At 46.8% G+C, this 14,414-nt stretch overlaps 1 protein-coding gene across 1 annotated transcript in view; it reads right to left on the bottom strand.

Moving 5' to 3' along the window:
• LOC121329055 (E3 ubiquitin-protein ligase HUWE1-like) overlaps positions 1 to 14,414 on the bottom strand; it is a 67,543-nt gene that overhangs the window by 28,955 nt on the left and 24,174 nt on the right. Inside the window, 19 exon segments of the mRNA XM_041274339.1 lie at positions 447 to 898; positions 1,023 to 1,185; positions 1,866 to 2,042; positions 2,710 to 2,791; positions 3,674 to 3,801; positions 4,190 to 4,342; positions 4,591 to 4,860; positions 5,092 to 5,187; positions 6,451 to 6,573; positions 6,985 to 7,230; positions 8,306 to 8,543; positions 9,020 to 9,142; positions 9,276 to 9,492; positions 9,853 to 10,056; positions 10,564 to 10,679; positions 10,910 to 11,043; positions 11,976 to 12,221; positions 12,751 to 12,927; positions 14,266 to 14,323. Coding sequence (XP_041130273.1) covers positions 447 to 898; positions 1,023 to 1,185; positions 1,866 to 2,042; positions 2,710 to 2,791; positions 3,674 to 3,801; positions 4,190 to 4,342; positions 4,591 to 4,860; positions 5,092 to 5,187; positions 6,451 to 6,573; positions 6,985 to 7,230; positions 8,306 to 8,543; positions 9,020 to 9,142; positions 9,276 to 9,492; positions 9,853 to 10,056; positions 10,564 to 10,679; positions 10,910 to 11,043; positions 11,976 to 12,221; positions 12,751 to 12,927; positions 14,266 to 14,323 — 3,403 coding nt within the window.

Here is a 14,414-nt window from a genome sequence, read left to right as displayed (position 1 = left end):
GCGAGCATTAGACACAAAGAGCTATAATCTATTCACCGTGCACTTTAAAAAAGATTTAGCAGTAATTAAATATTAAAAAGTACAACAGCAGAATGACCAGGGGAATGAAATCAGTGTCTGTGTCACTGAAAATGGGCAAATAGAAAAGTGACACTTATGGCTTCCGATATCATTTTAGCATTTTCTTTGATTCCATGATGTTAAATAAAAGATCTAAATGATCTGTTCATGTTTCTATTTGTACACTTTATCTCAATCCTAAAATTCTAGGCGATGCAAAACTTTTGCCCCTGGATGTATTGCATGGCTCTTCTCACATTCTCCAGTGTGCCTCAGTGTGGCTGTATCCTCAATGAAGTGTTGAAACTATATTGTAGTGTATTACAGCCCTCTCCTCTATATACTACAGCGTGTGTGAGAGCTGTGTACTGCATGGCTCCCCTCACCTTCTCCATAGTGTGCCTCAGTGTGGCCGGATCCTCGATGATGTGTCTGAACAGCAGGGTGACTAGGGGAGTGAAGCCGTTGAACCCGGAGCTCTGCGCCAGCCCTAGGATCATGCGGGGGGTGCGCAGCTCGGCGAACATCATGGCGTACTGGTGCGTGCGCGTGAGCCGCAGGCAGAGCCGCAGCGTGGCATGCAGCGTGTCGGGGTCCACAGGCACGCTGATCATGCTGACGCAGGCGCGGATCAGTAGCGTGGTCATGTCCTCCGACAGCCCCTTGATCACCACGGGGGGCGCCGGCGCTGCGGGGGGTGCCTCGTCCAGGCCGGCCGCAGGAGTTGCGGTCGTCGTCGTGGCTGCTGGAGCTGCGGAAGAGGCTGGCTCTTTGTTCTGGTCACTCTCCTTTGTTACAGAACCGCTGGAGACTCTCGTCTCTGTGAGAGCGGCCACGTCTAAAACACAAATCAAATCATAATTATTATAATAAAGTCCTCTTTTTTAAAAAAAAAAAAAAAAAAAAACTGGGGCAGAGGCACGATGGGTCTGGAGTAAGAGCTGTGTGTGTGTGTGTCATACCTGGCCCTGCTTTCTCTTCGCTCTTCTCTTGCTCGTTCTCCTTGCTCTCCTCCAGCGGTTTCTCTAGCTCCTGGCCACTCCCATTCTTTGAGTTCTTTCCGAGCCGGGGAAGGCGCTGCACAGTCAGCATTACCGGGCGCCGATTCCCCGTCTCCTCGTTCACCTGCCGAGAGAAGGAATGGGGGGGAGGAGCCTTAACCACGGACTGAAGAACATCACCACTGCGTGACTCGAACCCAGAGAGATTTGCTCAGTTATGTTCTGAATTAAAATCAATTAAAATGACAGATTTATTTATTTGAAGCTTTTGATAAAGAAAAAGACTGAACAAAAGAAAGATTTAAGTGATGAATGCATAGATCTGCCTTTTGCAAGCTTAGGAAAATGTATAATGTTTTTCCAGTACGGTCAAGATTTCTTCGTGACAAATTAATCCGATCGAGATCGATCAACTAAAAGTATAAACTTCCCATTTCTTTGTCATTCGGTTGTTATTCAAGTATTTTGAACCACTTTTGGCGACTCCCCATTCATTAGAAATAATTAGTGATTTAGTAAGTTTCGGTATTTGTACGTGAGATTATTATTGCGTTTTTTTTTAATGAACAGAGTAAACACGCTAATGTGAGCAGCTGTTGCTGTATTAGGTTTAATTGCATTTATAATTGTAATTACTGCAGCATAATTGTAACTAACAGCACTAATTTCCAAACAATTCTACTGGAATTGCAATTAACTGTAATAACGGCAGTGTTACTGTAACTAATTGAGCATCAAACAATTCTGCTTCGATTGCCACAGCAGTTCTCACTGTAGCCGAGCCCAGGTTAGCGGGAGTCTCACCTGCACCATGGTGTTGAACTGCACGGTGTAGCGGCGCCGGCCAGCGGTGAACCTCACGCTGCTCTCCCCGGAGCGCCAGGCCGCGTCGATGGTTCCGTTGTTGCCAGCGCTGTAGCTGCACCAGCGGCCCGAGCGGTCGTCAAACCAGCGCCAGTTATTACCGTTGGGCTGGAGGTACTGCAGAGAGAGATCACTATTTAATTATTAAATTACACAAGTACACTTTTCACAGCCTTTGCCACCGTGGCGAGCTTGGTGAAAAATAGTAGCGAGTGGCGAGCGGGAACGTTGGTGCTCCCCAATAGTCAGCGTGCTTTCGTTAACCCTTAGAGGTCCATTTATTCAGCGCTTGTCAGGAGTGGCGAGTCCAATTCATTTTCACACGCGCTGTTTTCCCCACAGAAAGAGGTTTAAAAAGCCCTGCATATCAACAGGAGACTCAGTACTGCATCTCCAGCCAAGCCCCACCCCTTGTTTGCTGTATTTTTCACATACGTCTTTATAGACGTGCATACTGATAAATCCTCTCCTGATCGCTCGTTTTATCACCAAACTCCTCAATAATACGATCCAAGTCATTATTTTTTATTACTATAACATCTCAAAACGCTCCACAGATGTCTGCGATGTTCTTTGAGCGCTGGTTGCAGAATCAGCTCTCTCCTTTGTTGTGTCCGTGTTATCTCTGTGGTGCTCAGACCCTTGGCTTCATTCGTCTCCTATCGGTCTCACTCACATTTGAAAGGTTTTCTCTGCTTTTCCCGGAGAAAAAAACTAGAGACCTGTGCTTGACGTCTTTTTGATGACGTCGGTCCGGAAAGGGAAAATTTCACTAACACATTACCTTGTTCATCTGCGCCCTCCTCTTTGAAGACACGGCCGTTTTCTCATAGAAATCGATGAGAAGCAGAACTGGGGTGATCCATCTACAACACAAAGGGCACAAACCAATTCGTTAGAGCAACTCAGGTGTCTTATTATTAAACTCCTAGTGAAACCAGGAATGGATCACACTGCTGTGCAGCAGGAGTTGGATCGACTCCTATCGCACAGCAGTGTCACCCATTCCAGGTTTTACTACCAGCTTGATCAGCCCCCAGTGTGTCTAGGCAACAAGCTCAGGTGTGTCTCATTATTAAACTCCCAGTGAAACCAGGACTGGATCACACTGCTGTGCAACAGGAGTCTGATTCCCAGCCCTGTCAATTGGGAAAGTGCCATCTCGGATCCAATAAAATAGAAAAGGGCGTGTGAAGGATCTGTGTCATTGACAGGGTTAAAACGACACGGGTGAACATTCACATCCCTACAGCAACACAATTCTTGAGTATCACAGAATATAATGAGTCAGCCACAGCGAAGAGGCTTGTGAGCATAAGGTCAAAAACGGAGCTATATCTGAAAACGACGTGGCACTGAATCAGTTAATGCTCAGTGGACACCACATGGAACTTTACTCTTGTATTACTGTTTTCTTGAGGAGAGAATCGTAGAACACAGCTGTTGGAACAGCGGTGACTCGCGATGGTGGACCAGTGGTCAAAGACAAGGGCTTGACACCAGGACGATCAAATCCCGGCTCAGCCACTGACTCACTATGTGTGTGTGTTTGTGTGTGTGTGTGACCCTGAGCAAGTCGCTCAGCCTCTTTGTGCTCCATCCTTCGGACGAGACGTAAAACAAGCAAGGTCCTATTGGAAGTGACTCTGCAGCAGCAGTCGCTGCTGATGATACAGAGTTCACCCCTTAGTGTCTGTGGGTGAACTGTGCATCAACCCCCCCCCCCCCCCCCCACCCCCACCACTCACTTGGGAGTCTGCACCTCCTTCTGCTCTTTGGCAGCCTGCAGGCAGGGCTGCACCACTTCCAGAAGCTTGATCAGAACATCAAGGACCCCGCTGCTCTCTACGACGCGGGCACATGACAGACGCAGCTCCTGAAACAGAGAGAGAGAGAGAGGGGAGCGGTGAGACAGGGGCGCAGGGGGTGTATAAGGAATATAATAAAATATATATACATACAATTTAATTTGTATTTATTTATATATATATATATATATATATTATATAGAGAGAGAGATAGAGAGAGAGAGAGAGAGAGAGAGAGAGAGAGAGAGAGAGAGAGAAATTAAATAGGCATTCATTAAAAGTAACTCACCCAAAATATGAAATTACAATAAATACAATGGTATCATCATAATGATGACAATAACAACAACAGCCATTCAAACTTAAAAACACACACATCAACCAATATAAAATTATATAACAGCAGCCATACAAAGAAAGGAACGTCCTGAAGTCACATACCGCCTCGTTCCTCACCTCGAACAGCAAGGTCAGCAGCAGGATTCTCGTGGCCAGGTTGGATGCCTGGGGCAGCGTAGCCAGCTGGCTGGTCCACTCCAACACGGTCTTGGTGTCGCTGGTGGTCAGGGGCAGGGCGGCTTTGATCAGCACGTCCGCCGCCTCCCAAACCTGGAGGGGGGGGGAGAGGGAGGAGGGGTGAGGACACAGTGTACACACACATTCCAGATTTCAGTGTGTCACTGAGCACTGACAGTGTGGATTTGTACTGTACTGTATGACAGTGGTAATGTATTGTACTGTATTGCATAGTCGTCTCCACTCTCTATTAGCGTGAGTGCTGTATAGTTGAGTCTCCTCTATAGTACAGTGCAAGTGCTGTGCAGTACACTGTCCTGTACAGGTCAGTCTCCTCTCACCTGGATGACCACCTGTCTCAGGATCATCTCCCGGTACTCTGCCCCGTTCCTCTTGACCGCAGTCATGATGAGGTCACACACGCGGTACACGGTGTCTGGCAGCTCGTCCAGCAGGGTGAAGCAGCCGGGCAGCATGGTGTCGGTGAAGGAGTGCAGCTCTTCCGCCCCCAGGGGCTCCACGCACTGGAACTTCTCCAGGCAGCGCGCCTCATCCTCCTCCTGCTTCTCACGGGCTCTCCGCTCCTCCTCCTCCTGACGACGGGAGGTCTCCTGGGGGAGGGCGAAAAGAGAGAGAAAGAGAAGGGAAGTTTGAAAAAGGGATTAAAAGTAACAGTAATTGATCGATCAGTTACATGGTGATATGCAATTACTCTCTCTCTCTCTCCCCCACAGTAAAGGGAGTCGCTCGGATTCACTGTGTGTCAGAGACCCCCTCCCCAGAGCCCCATCTCTCAGTACAGGTCTCCCCCTCTCCCACAGTAAAGGGGTCCCTGAATTTACCTCGGGAGAGTCAGACTGCTGCTCCATGGAGATGTCCTCACCCAGAGACATGGCTATAGCTCTCATCATCTGGTCCTCTTCGGACAAACTCAGGTCCTAGAGAACAATAATAATAATAATAATAATAATAAATAATAATAATAAATTTAATTTAGTATTGAGATGGATCGATTATGTTATTAATGATTAGACTGGATAACAGTACATTTATTAAATAGTATTATTAAAATAATTTAGAATTGAGATGGATCGATTATATATTAATGATTACATAACAGTAAATCTATTAAATTAACAACAACTTGTATAATTGAGAAGGATTATTATATTATTATTAGATTGGATAACAGTACATTTAATAATAATAATAAATCAAGCAGCAGTGCAATATCTATATTTGTAAGCTTTATTCTGAATTGCTGCAATATTAGCATTATGATATGGTTATTAAATACTAAATCATGATGATTGCGATAACCCAGACTCTTGTATCAGGCTTGGGTCTGGGTTGGGGTGCTGAGACTCCCTACGCAGGTCGCTGTCAAATCTGCCTCCCAGCTCCGCAGAGACACAGGGCAACTAGTCTCTGGCTGACAGGCAACTGCTAGGGTTAAAGTCTAAGGAGTCAATCCCCTCCCTCTCCTCTCCCCTCACTTTCCCATCTCTCTCCCTCCCCCTCCTCTCGTGCTCCCCGCTCCCCTCCCCCTCTCGCTCTCTGCTCCTCCGGGTTCTCTTACCTGCTGCTGGCGCTGCCTGTCTCCCTGAATGTGAATAAAGATACAAAATCCACAGTAAACATCCATTTAAAATGAGCGGCAGCCCACAAAAAAATAATAATAATAAATGAAGCAACAATGTTAGAAAGGCATAATTACTGACTTTTGCAGCTGTTTTATTTCTCTGTTGTATGCAAGATCTCTTAAAACCACTGGCTGTGTGGTTTTTTTTATAAAAAAAAAAACTGAGAAATGTCAGAAGCCAAAGTATCAAATTATTTTTTAAAAACAGACTGAAAACAAAAAAAAAAAAAGACAATTTAACAAAACAAACTGATACAAAACGCGGTCGTCGGAAGGCTTTCCTTCACTGGCATCTGGAAATATGGAGTCTGTATCCCAAATGATGGGTGAAAATTGGACGACGGTCCCTTGCCATCACAAGCAGGGTGAATGTGAAAGATTAGACTACAGTACTGTGTGTAATTTAGAGACGCTCCCTTACATTTGCGTTGAATTATCACCGCAGCACATTGCGTGTAATTGGAAGACAGTCCCTTACCAATCACAAGTTCTGAGTTTTGAAGGCTATGCTTGTATCACTGTGCGTGTAAGCGTGTGTAATTGAGAGACGGCCCCTTACCCTCACCACTCCTCCCAGTAAAGGCGGTGGGTGGGTCAGCAGGTACTCGGTCGCTTGCTCCATGGTGCTGGTGTTCAGGAGAGATTCCATGGCGTGTTCCCGAGAGAATCCCATATCCATGAGCTGAAACAAGCACAAGAGAAAAGGAAGAGTCCAGGGTTTCAGAGACAGGACTGGTGCTTTCATTCCAGCAAGTTGCCCAGGGGCTTGTCTCAGTCACTAGTGTACCACATTACATTACTGTACTGTACCATACTGTGCTGCATACCTGAATACAGCTAAGGCTGGTTGACCAGGGGTAACTCCCCACTATCCACACCCCCTTGTCCTTGCACAGCCCCAGTTACTTGCGTATTACGTTGCATTAGCGAGGTGTGCTGCAGTGTGTACCCGCAGGAGCTGGGGCTAATTGACCAGGGGCTCCCTCCTCGGTGCGGTCCCTTCCTCAGTGCTCAGATAATCCCAGTCATTGCTGTACTATGCTGTAGTGTACTACAGTGTAATGTGCAGCAGTGCATTTCACTGCAGTGATACCTGCTGGAGCTGGGGCTGGTTGACCAGGGGCTCCCTCCTCGGTGCGGTCCCCTCCTCCGGTGCCGGCCCCCCCTCCTCGTCGCCGGGGCCCCGGGTCCCCTCCTTCTCTTTGGCGAGGCGTTCCCGGATCACTGGTTCTCCTCTCAGAATGTGGCACAGGATGGCCAGCATGGACTCGGCCATGCGTCCCCCGTACACCTTGAGAGGCTTGCGGTTCCACAGATTTCGGATGCAGTTGAACGAAGCCTGGGCACGCAAACAACAGTCACACAACTACACCAGAGAATCGCACAAATACACAACCGTGGTCACACAACTCCACAAGCAGGGTCACAAAAACACAGCCACAACTACACAATAAAGAGTCACAACCACACAAGCAGGGTTAGAGGCTATTCTTGTTTTTTTGACTCCGGTTTCAATCTCCAGGTCCTTTTTAAAATCAATTCCCAATTCAGAATCTCCAATTCCCAGTCCATTTTTTTTTTTTTTTTTTTTTAGTAAAATCCAATTATTTCTTTATTATTTTCTCCCAATTTAGACTATCCAATTATTATTTAAGCACAGCTCACAGCCAACACCCTCACGCTGACTCGGAAGCGGCGAAGACGAACACGCGCTGTTCTCCGAAGCGTGTGCAGTCAGCCGCCCGCTTCTTTCCACACTGCAGACTCACCCTGCAGCGCCTCAGAGATACAGCGTCGGAGGACAAAACAGCTCTGAGCAGCTTACAGGCAAGACCGCAGGCACCCGGCCAGACTCCCATTTAATCAATTCCAACACTGATCAGAATCAATAAAGCATCTCAACAGTGGCAACACCACCACTTCAAATTGAAGTTGCTGTTTGTCAGTCAATTAAATTGTTCAACTGGTTTAGTTTGAAGCCAATCGCACCAATTATTATTATGTCAAATATAAAATCGAATTGATTTAAAAAAAAAGGAATTGGAGATTATTATTAAAATTAGTCATTCAGCAGAGGCTGTATCCAAAGTGACTCACAGAGACTAGGGGGGTGAACTCTGCATCATCAACAACTGCTGCTGCTGCAGAGTCACTTCCAATAGGACCACGTTTGTTTTACATCTCGTCCGAAGGACGGAGCACAAGGAGGTGAAGTGACTTGATCAGGGTCACACTCACACACACAGTGAGTCACTGGCTGAGCCAGGATTTGAACCTCCTGGTATCAAGTCCCTTTCTTTAACCGCTGGACCCCCAAGATTGAATCGGGTACTGATTTTGAGAAGGCATTGGAGGCAGAGCCCCAAGCTGGCTGTGTGAAGCCGTTTGAGAGGTCCTGGCCGCGCGACGCTCACCTTCTGCGTGACGACGAGGAAACGCAGGGCGCTGAATTGGGGCTGGATGGGGCCCCCTCCGGGGAGCTTGGCGGGGAGAGAGTGGGGAGACTCCAGCACAGTCGTGGGGTTCACCATCTTCTCAACCAGCATGAGCCAGGCGTCCAGGAACTCTCCTGTACCGTCGGGGAGATCAGAGTGCTCCAGCCCCTCGGAGACTGGCACCTTCCCAGCCATTGACAGAGCCCAGTTAAAGGTCCTGGGAAAAGGAAAAGCGAGAGAGGAAGGAGAAGCGAAAGCAAAAAGGGAGAGAGCACGAGAGGAGGCAAGATCAGGATTTCAACAAGGTAGGGAAGCTACACAACTACTAATTTATACATCCTTAAAAAGACCACTGCATCTTTCTCTTCTTAAACAAGAAAAACACCATCTATTTTCAAAATAACCATCACAAATTATTTCCTGGGGAGTTAAATTATTTTGTCTAAACCTAAAGTTGTTTTTATAGTATATATATATATTATATATAATATATATGTTATATATTTATATATATTTATATAATATATTTATATATATATATATATATATATATATATATATATATACACACATACACACACATACATACATATATATTTTATATATATATGTCATAGTGTAAGGCAGTTGTTAGAAACTCTCTCTGGGTGGGGTCTGTTATTTCCACAAGGGAGGGGGGGGCACGTGACTCACTCAAACAAGGCGTCGTGACCCCCAGAACAGAAGAACTTCTGCAGCATGAGGTGATAGGGGTACTTCCGCTCGTCAAACAGCATGGGGGACGTGAACCCCACCGAGCAGATGAAGAAGGTCAGCCTGGAGAACACGGAAACCACCGTCATCATCGTCATCAACCGCAATACAATGGGAGGCAGTGTGTGTGTGTGGGGGGGGGGTTAGGGTGGAGTCTGTCAAAGTATTAGTGTCTCAAGAATAACTGGTGTCTCACCTGAATCTCGGCGTGGGCGTGTAGGAGGGAGGCTGCCAGGACAGCCCCTTGGTCAGCAGCTTGGTGAGGGAGGAGGCAGTGGACCTGGCTGCCGGGGTGGGCGCGGTCGTGGTGCTGGCTGCATGGTGGCTGCGCCGCTGCCTCACGGGGGAGCCCACACACAGCTTCACCAAGAGGCCGAAGAGCTCAGCCAGGGCGCGGCCCAGACGAGACGAGGCTGCAGGGAGAGGGGGCAAACACACACAGCTCAAGACTCCCACTGCACAGCAGTTTGATCCATTCCTGTCAGTTTAAGAAGACACACCTGAGCTTGTTGCCTAGACACACTGGGGCAAATCCCGTTGCACAGTGGTTTGATCCATTCCTGGTTTCACTATGACTAATAAAACACAGGTCTGTGGTTGTTTAGCTAGTCGAAACGCTTGTCATTGAACTTAAGTTTAATTAGTGTTTCTATCTAAGACGCTGAGAAAGGCTCCTAGTGGAAACGCTTGTCAGCGACTCTCACGTTTCTCTCAGCATGTCGAGTGTATTCTGAGTAGGCTGACTCTCACTAACAGCAGGGTTCAGTGCTTACCGGAGAGCAGGGGTTTGATCTGCTTGATTCTGGCAGCCATGGCCGGGGTGAGTTTGGATTTGCTCTTGGGGTCGGCGGCGCTGGGCTCGTCCGTCTCCATGGGGACCAGCGAGTCCCCATCCAGCCCGATCCCCTCCAGCAGACCCTGGGCAGGGGGGTCCACAGCGCTGGAGGTGCCTGGGACAGCTGTCTCGGACTCGCCCTCTAGAGATGAGAGGTCGAGGGAGGGAGAGAGAGAAGGAGAGAGTAGAGCTACACTTACTCATTTGTTAATTCATATGGAGTATAACTCAGTGCGGGGAACTCCAAGGTATCGCGTCTACTCTTTATTGGGGAGACATACAAAGGTGCTTGGATCGGTAAAACGGCTTGGCTGATATCATAGCTCACTTTCGTGCTGAAGTGTCCAGTGTGGAGATAGGCTTTTGCTTTGTTTGAAATCCGTACAGTGCATCTGTCGCCTACAAATGCAAAACAACGAAGAGAACCAAATACATACGAAGCAGCACCACCTCGTTCTATACCAGATTCATGCTGTTGGGATTCTCCCTCGTTTAGAGAGCGCGGTAAAGAGGCCATAACCTGGACTAAACAGCACCCCTAACAGTAACATGAGCTGCACACAGCCAGCCACATATATACCCACAATAGACAGAGTCCACGTTTTGCGTATTCCAGTTTGAAACACACGCACACACTGAAAGCACTCACCAGGTTTCTTGGCTCCAGGGGCAGCGCTGCTGCTGCTGCTGGCCCCTGCTCCCTTCTCCTCTTTAGGGACCAGCTTCTGCATGTCAGCTTGACCGAACTCACAGCCAGCGGGCAGGCTAGGGAGAGAAAAGCAGGAGATAAAAATCACAGGGCAGCAGCGTCAACATGAGGGATGTTAAACCACATGTAACCACTTCCTAAACAAATGTGTTTTAAAAAAAAAATAAAATTTAATGTGTTTAAAAAAAACCTAAAAGTTTCAACCTTTAGAAAACTGAACTGAATCTAACCTTCAAAACTTCTTCCAAAACAAAACAGGTTGTTTCTTTCCCCCCCTAGTACCTACCTGTTGGGTGTGCAGAGGGACAGCAGAACTGTACTCTCCCACACCAGAGAGCAGTACAGCTGGCTCAGCTTGTTCAGCACATTCAGCCCCAGCTGGGAGCCCCACTGGTTCACAGAGATCGCCCTGATTTCACTCTGCAGACAAGGGGGAAGAGAGGAAAAACACCAGTTCTGTCAGTCACATCCACCCCCAGCCTCCCCTGTCTCACCAGGGCTGTGCGTTCACAAGCAGAGCTCGCAGCGTGAAGGACATTTAAGAGCAAATACAGAACAGCACAGTGAAAGAAACGGCAAACTAACCACAAGCATCGTCTACCCATTTACAGTGATCTAACTCCGACTATATTGTGAATGGTAACTTAGTCTAATTTCTGTTAACCCTTTGCAGTCCGTTTATTCAGCGCTTGTCAGGCGCGATGGGTCCAATTTATTTTCAAAACGTGCGGTTTAAAATATATATTTTTTAAAAGGCACTGAATCGCAAAAGGACATTCAGAACTGCATCTCCAGCCAAGCCCCACCCCTCGTTCGCTGTATTTTTCACATGCCTCTCTATAGACGTGCATACTGATAAATCCTCTCCTGATCACTCATTTTATCACCAGACTCCTCAATAATGTGATCCGAGTCATTATTTTATTACTATAACATCTCAAAAAGCTCTGCAGAGGTCTGTGATATTCTTTGAGCGCTGGATGCTGAAGCAGCTCTCTCCTTTGTTTGTGCCCGTGTTATCTCTGTGGCGCAGGGGGGCCTATCAGATACCCTTTTATTTGTCTCACTCGGCCATTGAAAGGTTTTCACAGCTTTTTTCGAGAAAAAACGACTAGAGACCTGTGCTTGACATTTTGGTGACTTTAAGGGTTAAACCGATAACTTGGAGACAGCTTGTTCTTTCTGACGAGATGTAAAACAAACGAGGTCCTATTGAAGTGACTCTGCAGCAGCAGCAGCAGTTGATGATGCAGAGTTCACCCCCCTAGTCTCTGGAAGTCGCTCTAGATAAATGTGTCTGCTAAATGACTAACTACTAATAATTAGTTATTATTATTATGAACTGAACTTACTTGTCCTACTCTGCAGGTGTGCACAAACATCATGATATAGGCGTGGGCGGCAGTGAGCGAGTGCAGCAGGGGCGTGGCCTGGGCTGACAGAGTGGCATCCGTCACGTTGCCCGCGCTCGCCAGCTCTCTCAGCAACACCGACCCCCCCGGGGAATCGATGGGCCGGTGAAGGAGCTCCAGAGAGGACAGGATCCCGTCCAGCTGCAGCAAGCTCTCCTGCAGGACCTTCGGCTCGTGAGAGAGAGTCTGGGGAAGGAAGAGCAGAAAGATCAGTTAAATAATGAATTAAACAACAGCTAATCCTAAACAATCACTTCGCATCAATATCAGGGTCTAGTGCTGTGTATTATAAAGACATTTCAGAGGGCTGGATCTCATCAATATCAGGGTCTAGTGCTGTGTATTATAAAGACATTTCAGAGGGCTGGATCTCATCAATATCAGGGTCTAGTGCTGTGTATTATAAAGACATTTCAGAGGGCTGGATCTCATCAATATCAGGGTCTAGTGCTGTGTATTATAAAGACATTTCAGAGGGCTGGATCTCATCAACATCAGGGTCTAGTGCTGTATATTATAAAGACATTTCAGAGGGCTGGATCTCATCAATATCAGGGTCTAGTGCTGTATATCATAAAGACATTTCAGAGGGCTGGATCGCATCAATATCAGGGTCTAGTGCTGTATATTATAAAGACATTTCAGAGGGCTGGATCGCATCAACATCAGGGAATATAATAACAAAGGGCAGGTTTAACCAGAGCCTGGTACGCACCAGTATGGACTTGCAGACTCCAGCCACAGCCTGACAGGCTGCAGAGGTGGGGAAGTCAATGGGAAGATTGGGCAGCCCCAGGATAGAGACCAGGGGCAGGAGACCTTTCTGTGTGACAAACTCCTGGCAGTGATCGTCTGTGGTGTTGTTACTGAGAATCGACTCCACAAACTTCATCTGAAAGAGAGAGAAAGAGAGAGAGAGAGAGAGGGGGCCACCCCCCAGTAATGAACTCCCTTCCGTTTTTCCTTTTCCTCAAAAGGAAAGGAGGGGACAGAGACCATGGGTTAGGGAGGGGCAAAAGAAAGGGGGGGGAGGGTCCTTTAATGCCCTTCGAGGTATATATGGGGAAGGGAGGGAGGGGTCTCCCCTGCAAAAAGAAGAAAGGGGGGACAGAGAGAGAGAGAGAGGGGAAGGAAGAGCAAGGGAGACGCAAAAGCAAGAGGGGGGGAAGGAAGGAGAGATAAAGGAGGTAAGATCAGGATTTCAACAATGTAGTGAAGCTACACAACTACTAATTTACATATCCTTAAAGACCACTGCGTCTCTTCTTAAACAAGAAAAACACCATCTATTTTCAGAAGAGACCAGTGTTGTGTTTTATATCCATATTTAATAATGTTCTTTTATTATTTACTTTTTAAATTGATGCTCAATGTTTATTTAAGTATGATTATAGTCATTGTTGTATTTTTTTTAACGATATACTGTACTTTGTAAATGCTTTGGCAATACTGCTAATGTTGTCATGCCAGTAAAACAAGTTTGGGTTTGAATTTAAGAGACACCGCGCTTACAAGCCAAACAATGGGAACTCAACTCAACCTAGGGTTCAATTACACCTGTAATTAATAATTATCATCAATTAGTCATATATCAGACGCTTTTATCCAAAGTGACTCGGAGACTAGGGGGGTGAACTCTGCATCATCAACAACTGCTGCTGCTGCAGAGTCACTCCAATAGGACCTCGTTTGTTTCACGTCTCGTCCGAAGGACGGAGCACAAGGAGGTGAAGTGACTTGCTCAGGGTCTCGCACACAGGGAGTCAGTGGCTGAGCTGGGATTTGAACCTCCTGGTATTGAGCCCCTTTCTCTAACAGCTATGCCACGTCATAATGAACTGCATTCCCAGTGTCACTGTAACCAGAGTTGAACTGTGACACCTGCCTGATTGCAATTACACCGTATCACTGATCAATTATGAGTCTGGGGGGGAAAATAAAATAAATCAAAAGTTAGTTTCTGTATTTGTACCTGTGATTAGGGTTTGCTAGGTTATTTAGAATTGAACAGAGTAAACACGTTAATGTTTGTGTCACTTTAGTGTGATTGTAATTCCTGCCATCTTAATTGCAACTAAGTTTAATTGAAGAAAAACAGCCTCCGTTCCAAGCAGCTGATTGATCTCAGAACTTTGTCAAGTCGGGTCTGAAAAAGGACCCCTGTGATTCAGCATCGACAGCGTGGCTCGGTAACCCATGGCAACCACTTCCATCCTATCTGATCACTCACCACATTCAGGATGTAATCCATTAAAGGGACAGGGATTCTCTCCTCTGTGCCTACAACCCTGGAACAAAAAAAAAAACAAAGAGCTGGACTCAGACACGGGAGCGGATTACAAAAAGCACATGGGTTTGTGAACAGGAAAAGAGTGGATT

The sequence above is a fragment of the Polyodon spathula genome, chromosome 16 (assembly GCF_017654505.1).
Source record: "Polyodon spathula isolate WHYD16114869_AA chromosome 16, ASM1765450v1, whole genome shotgun sequence".
NCBI lineage: Eukaryota > Metazoa > Chordata > Actinopteri > Acipenseriformes > Polyodontidae > Polyodon > Polyodon spathula.
Note: the sequence above shows the minus strand (reverse complement) of the source record. Positions and strands in the feature narration are given on the sequence as shown.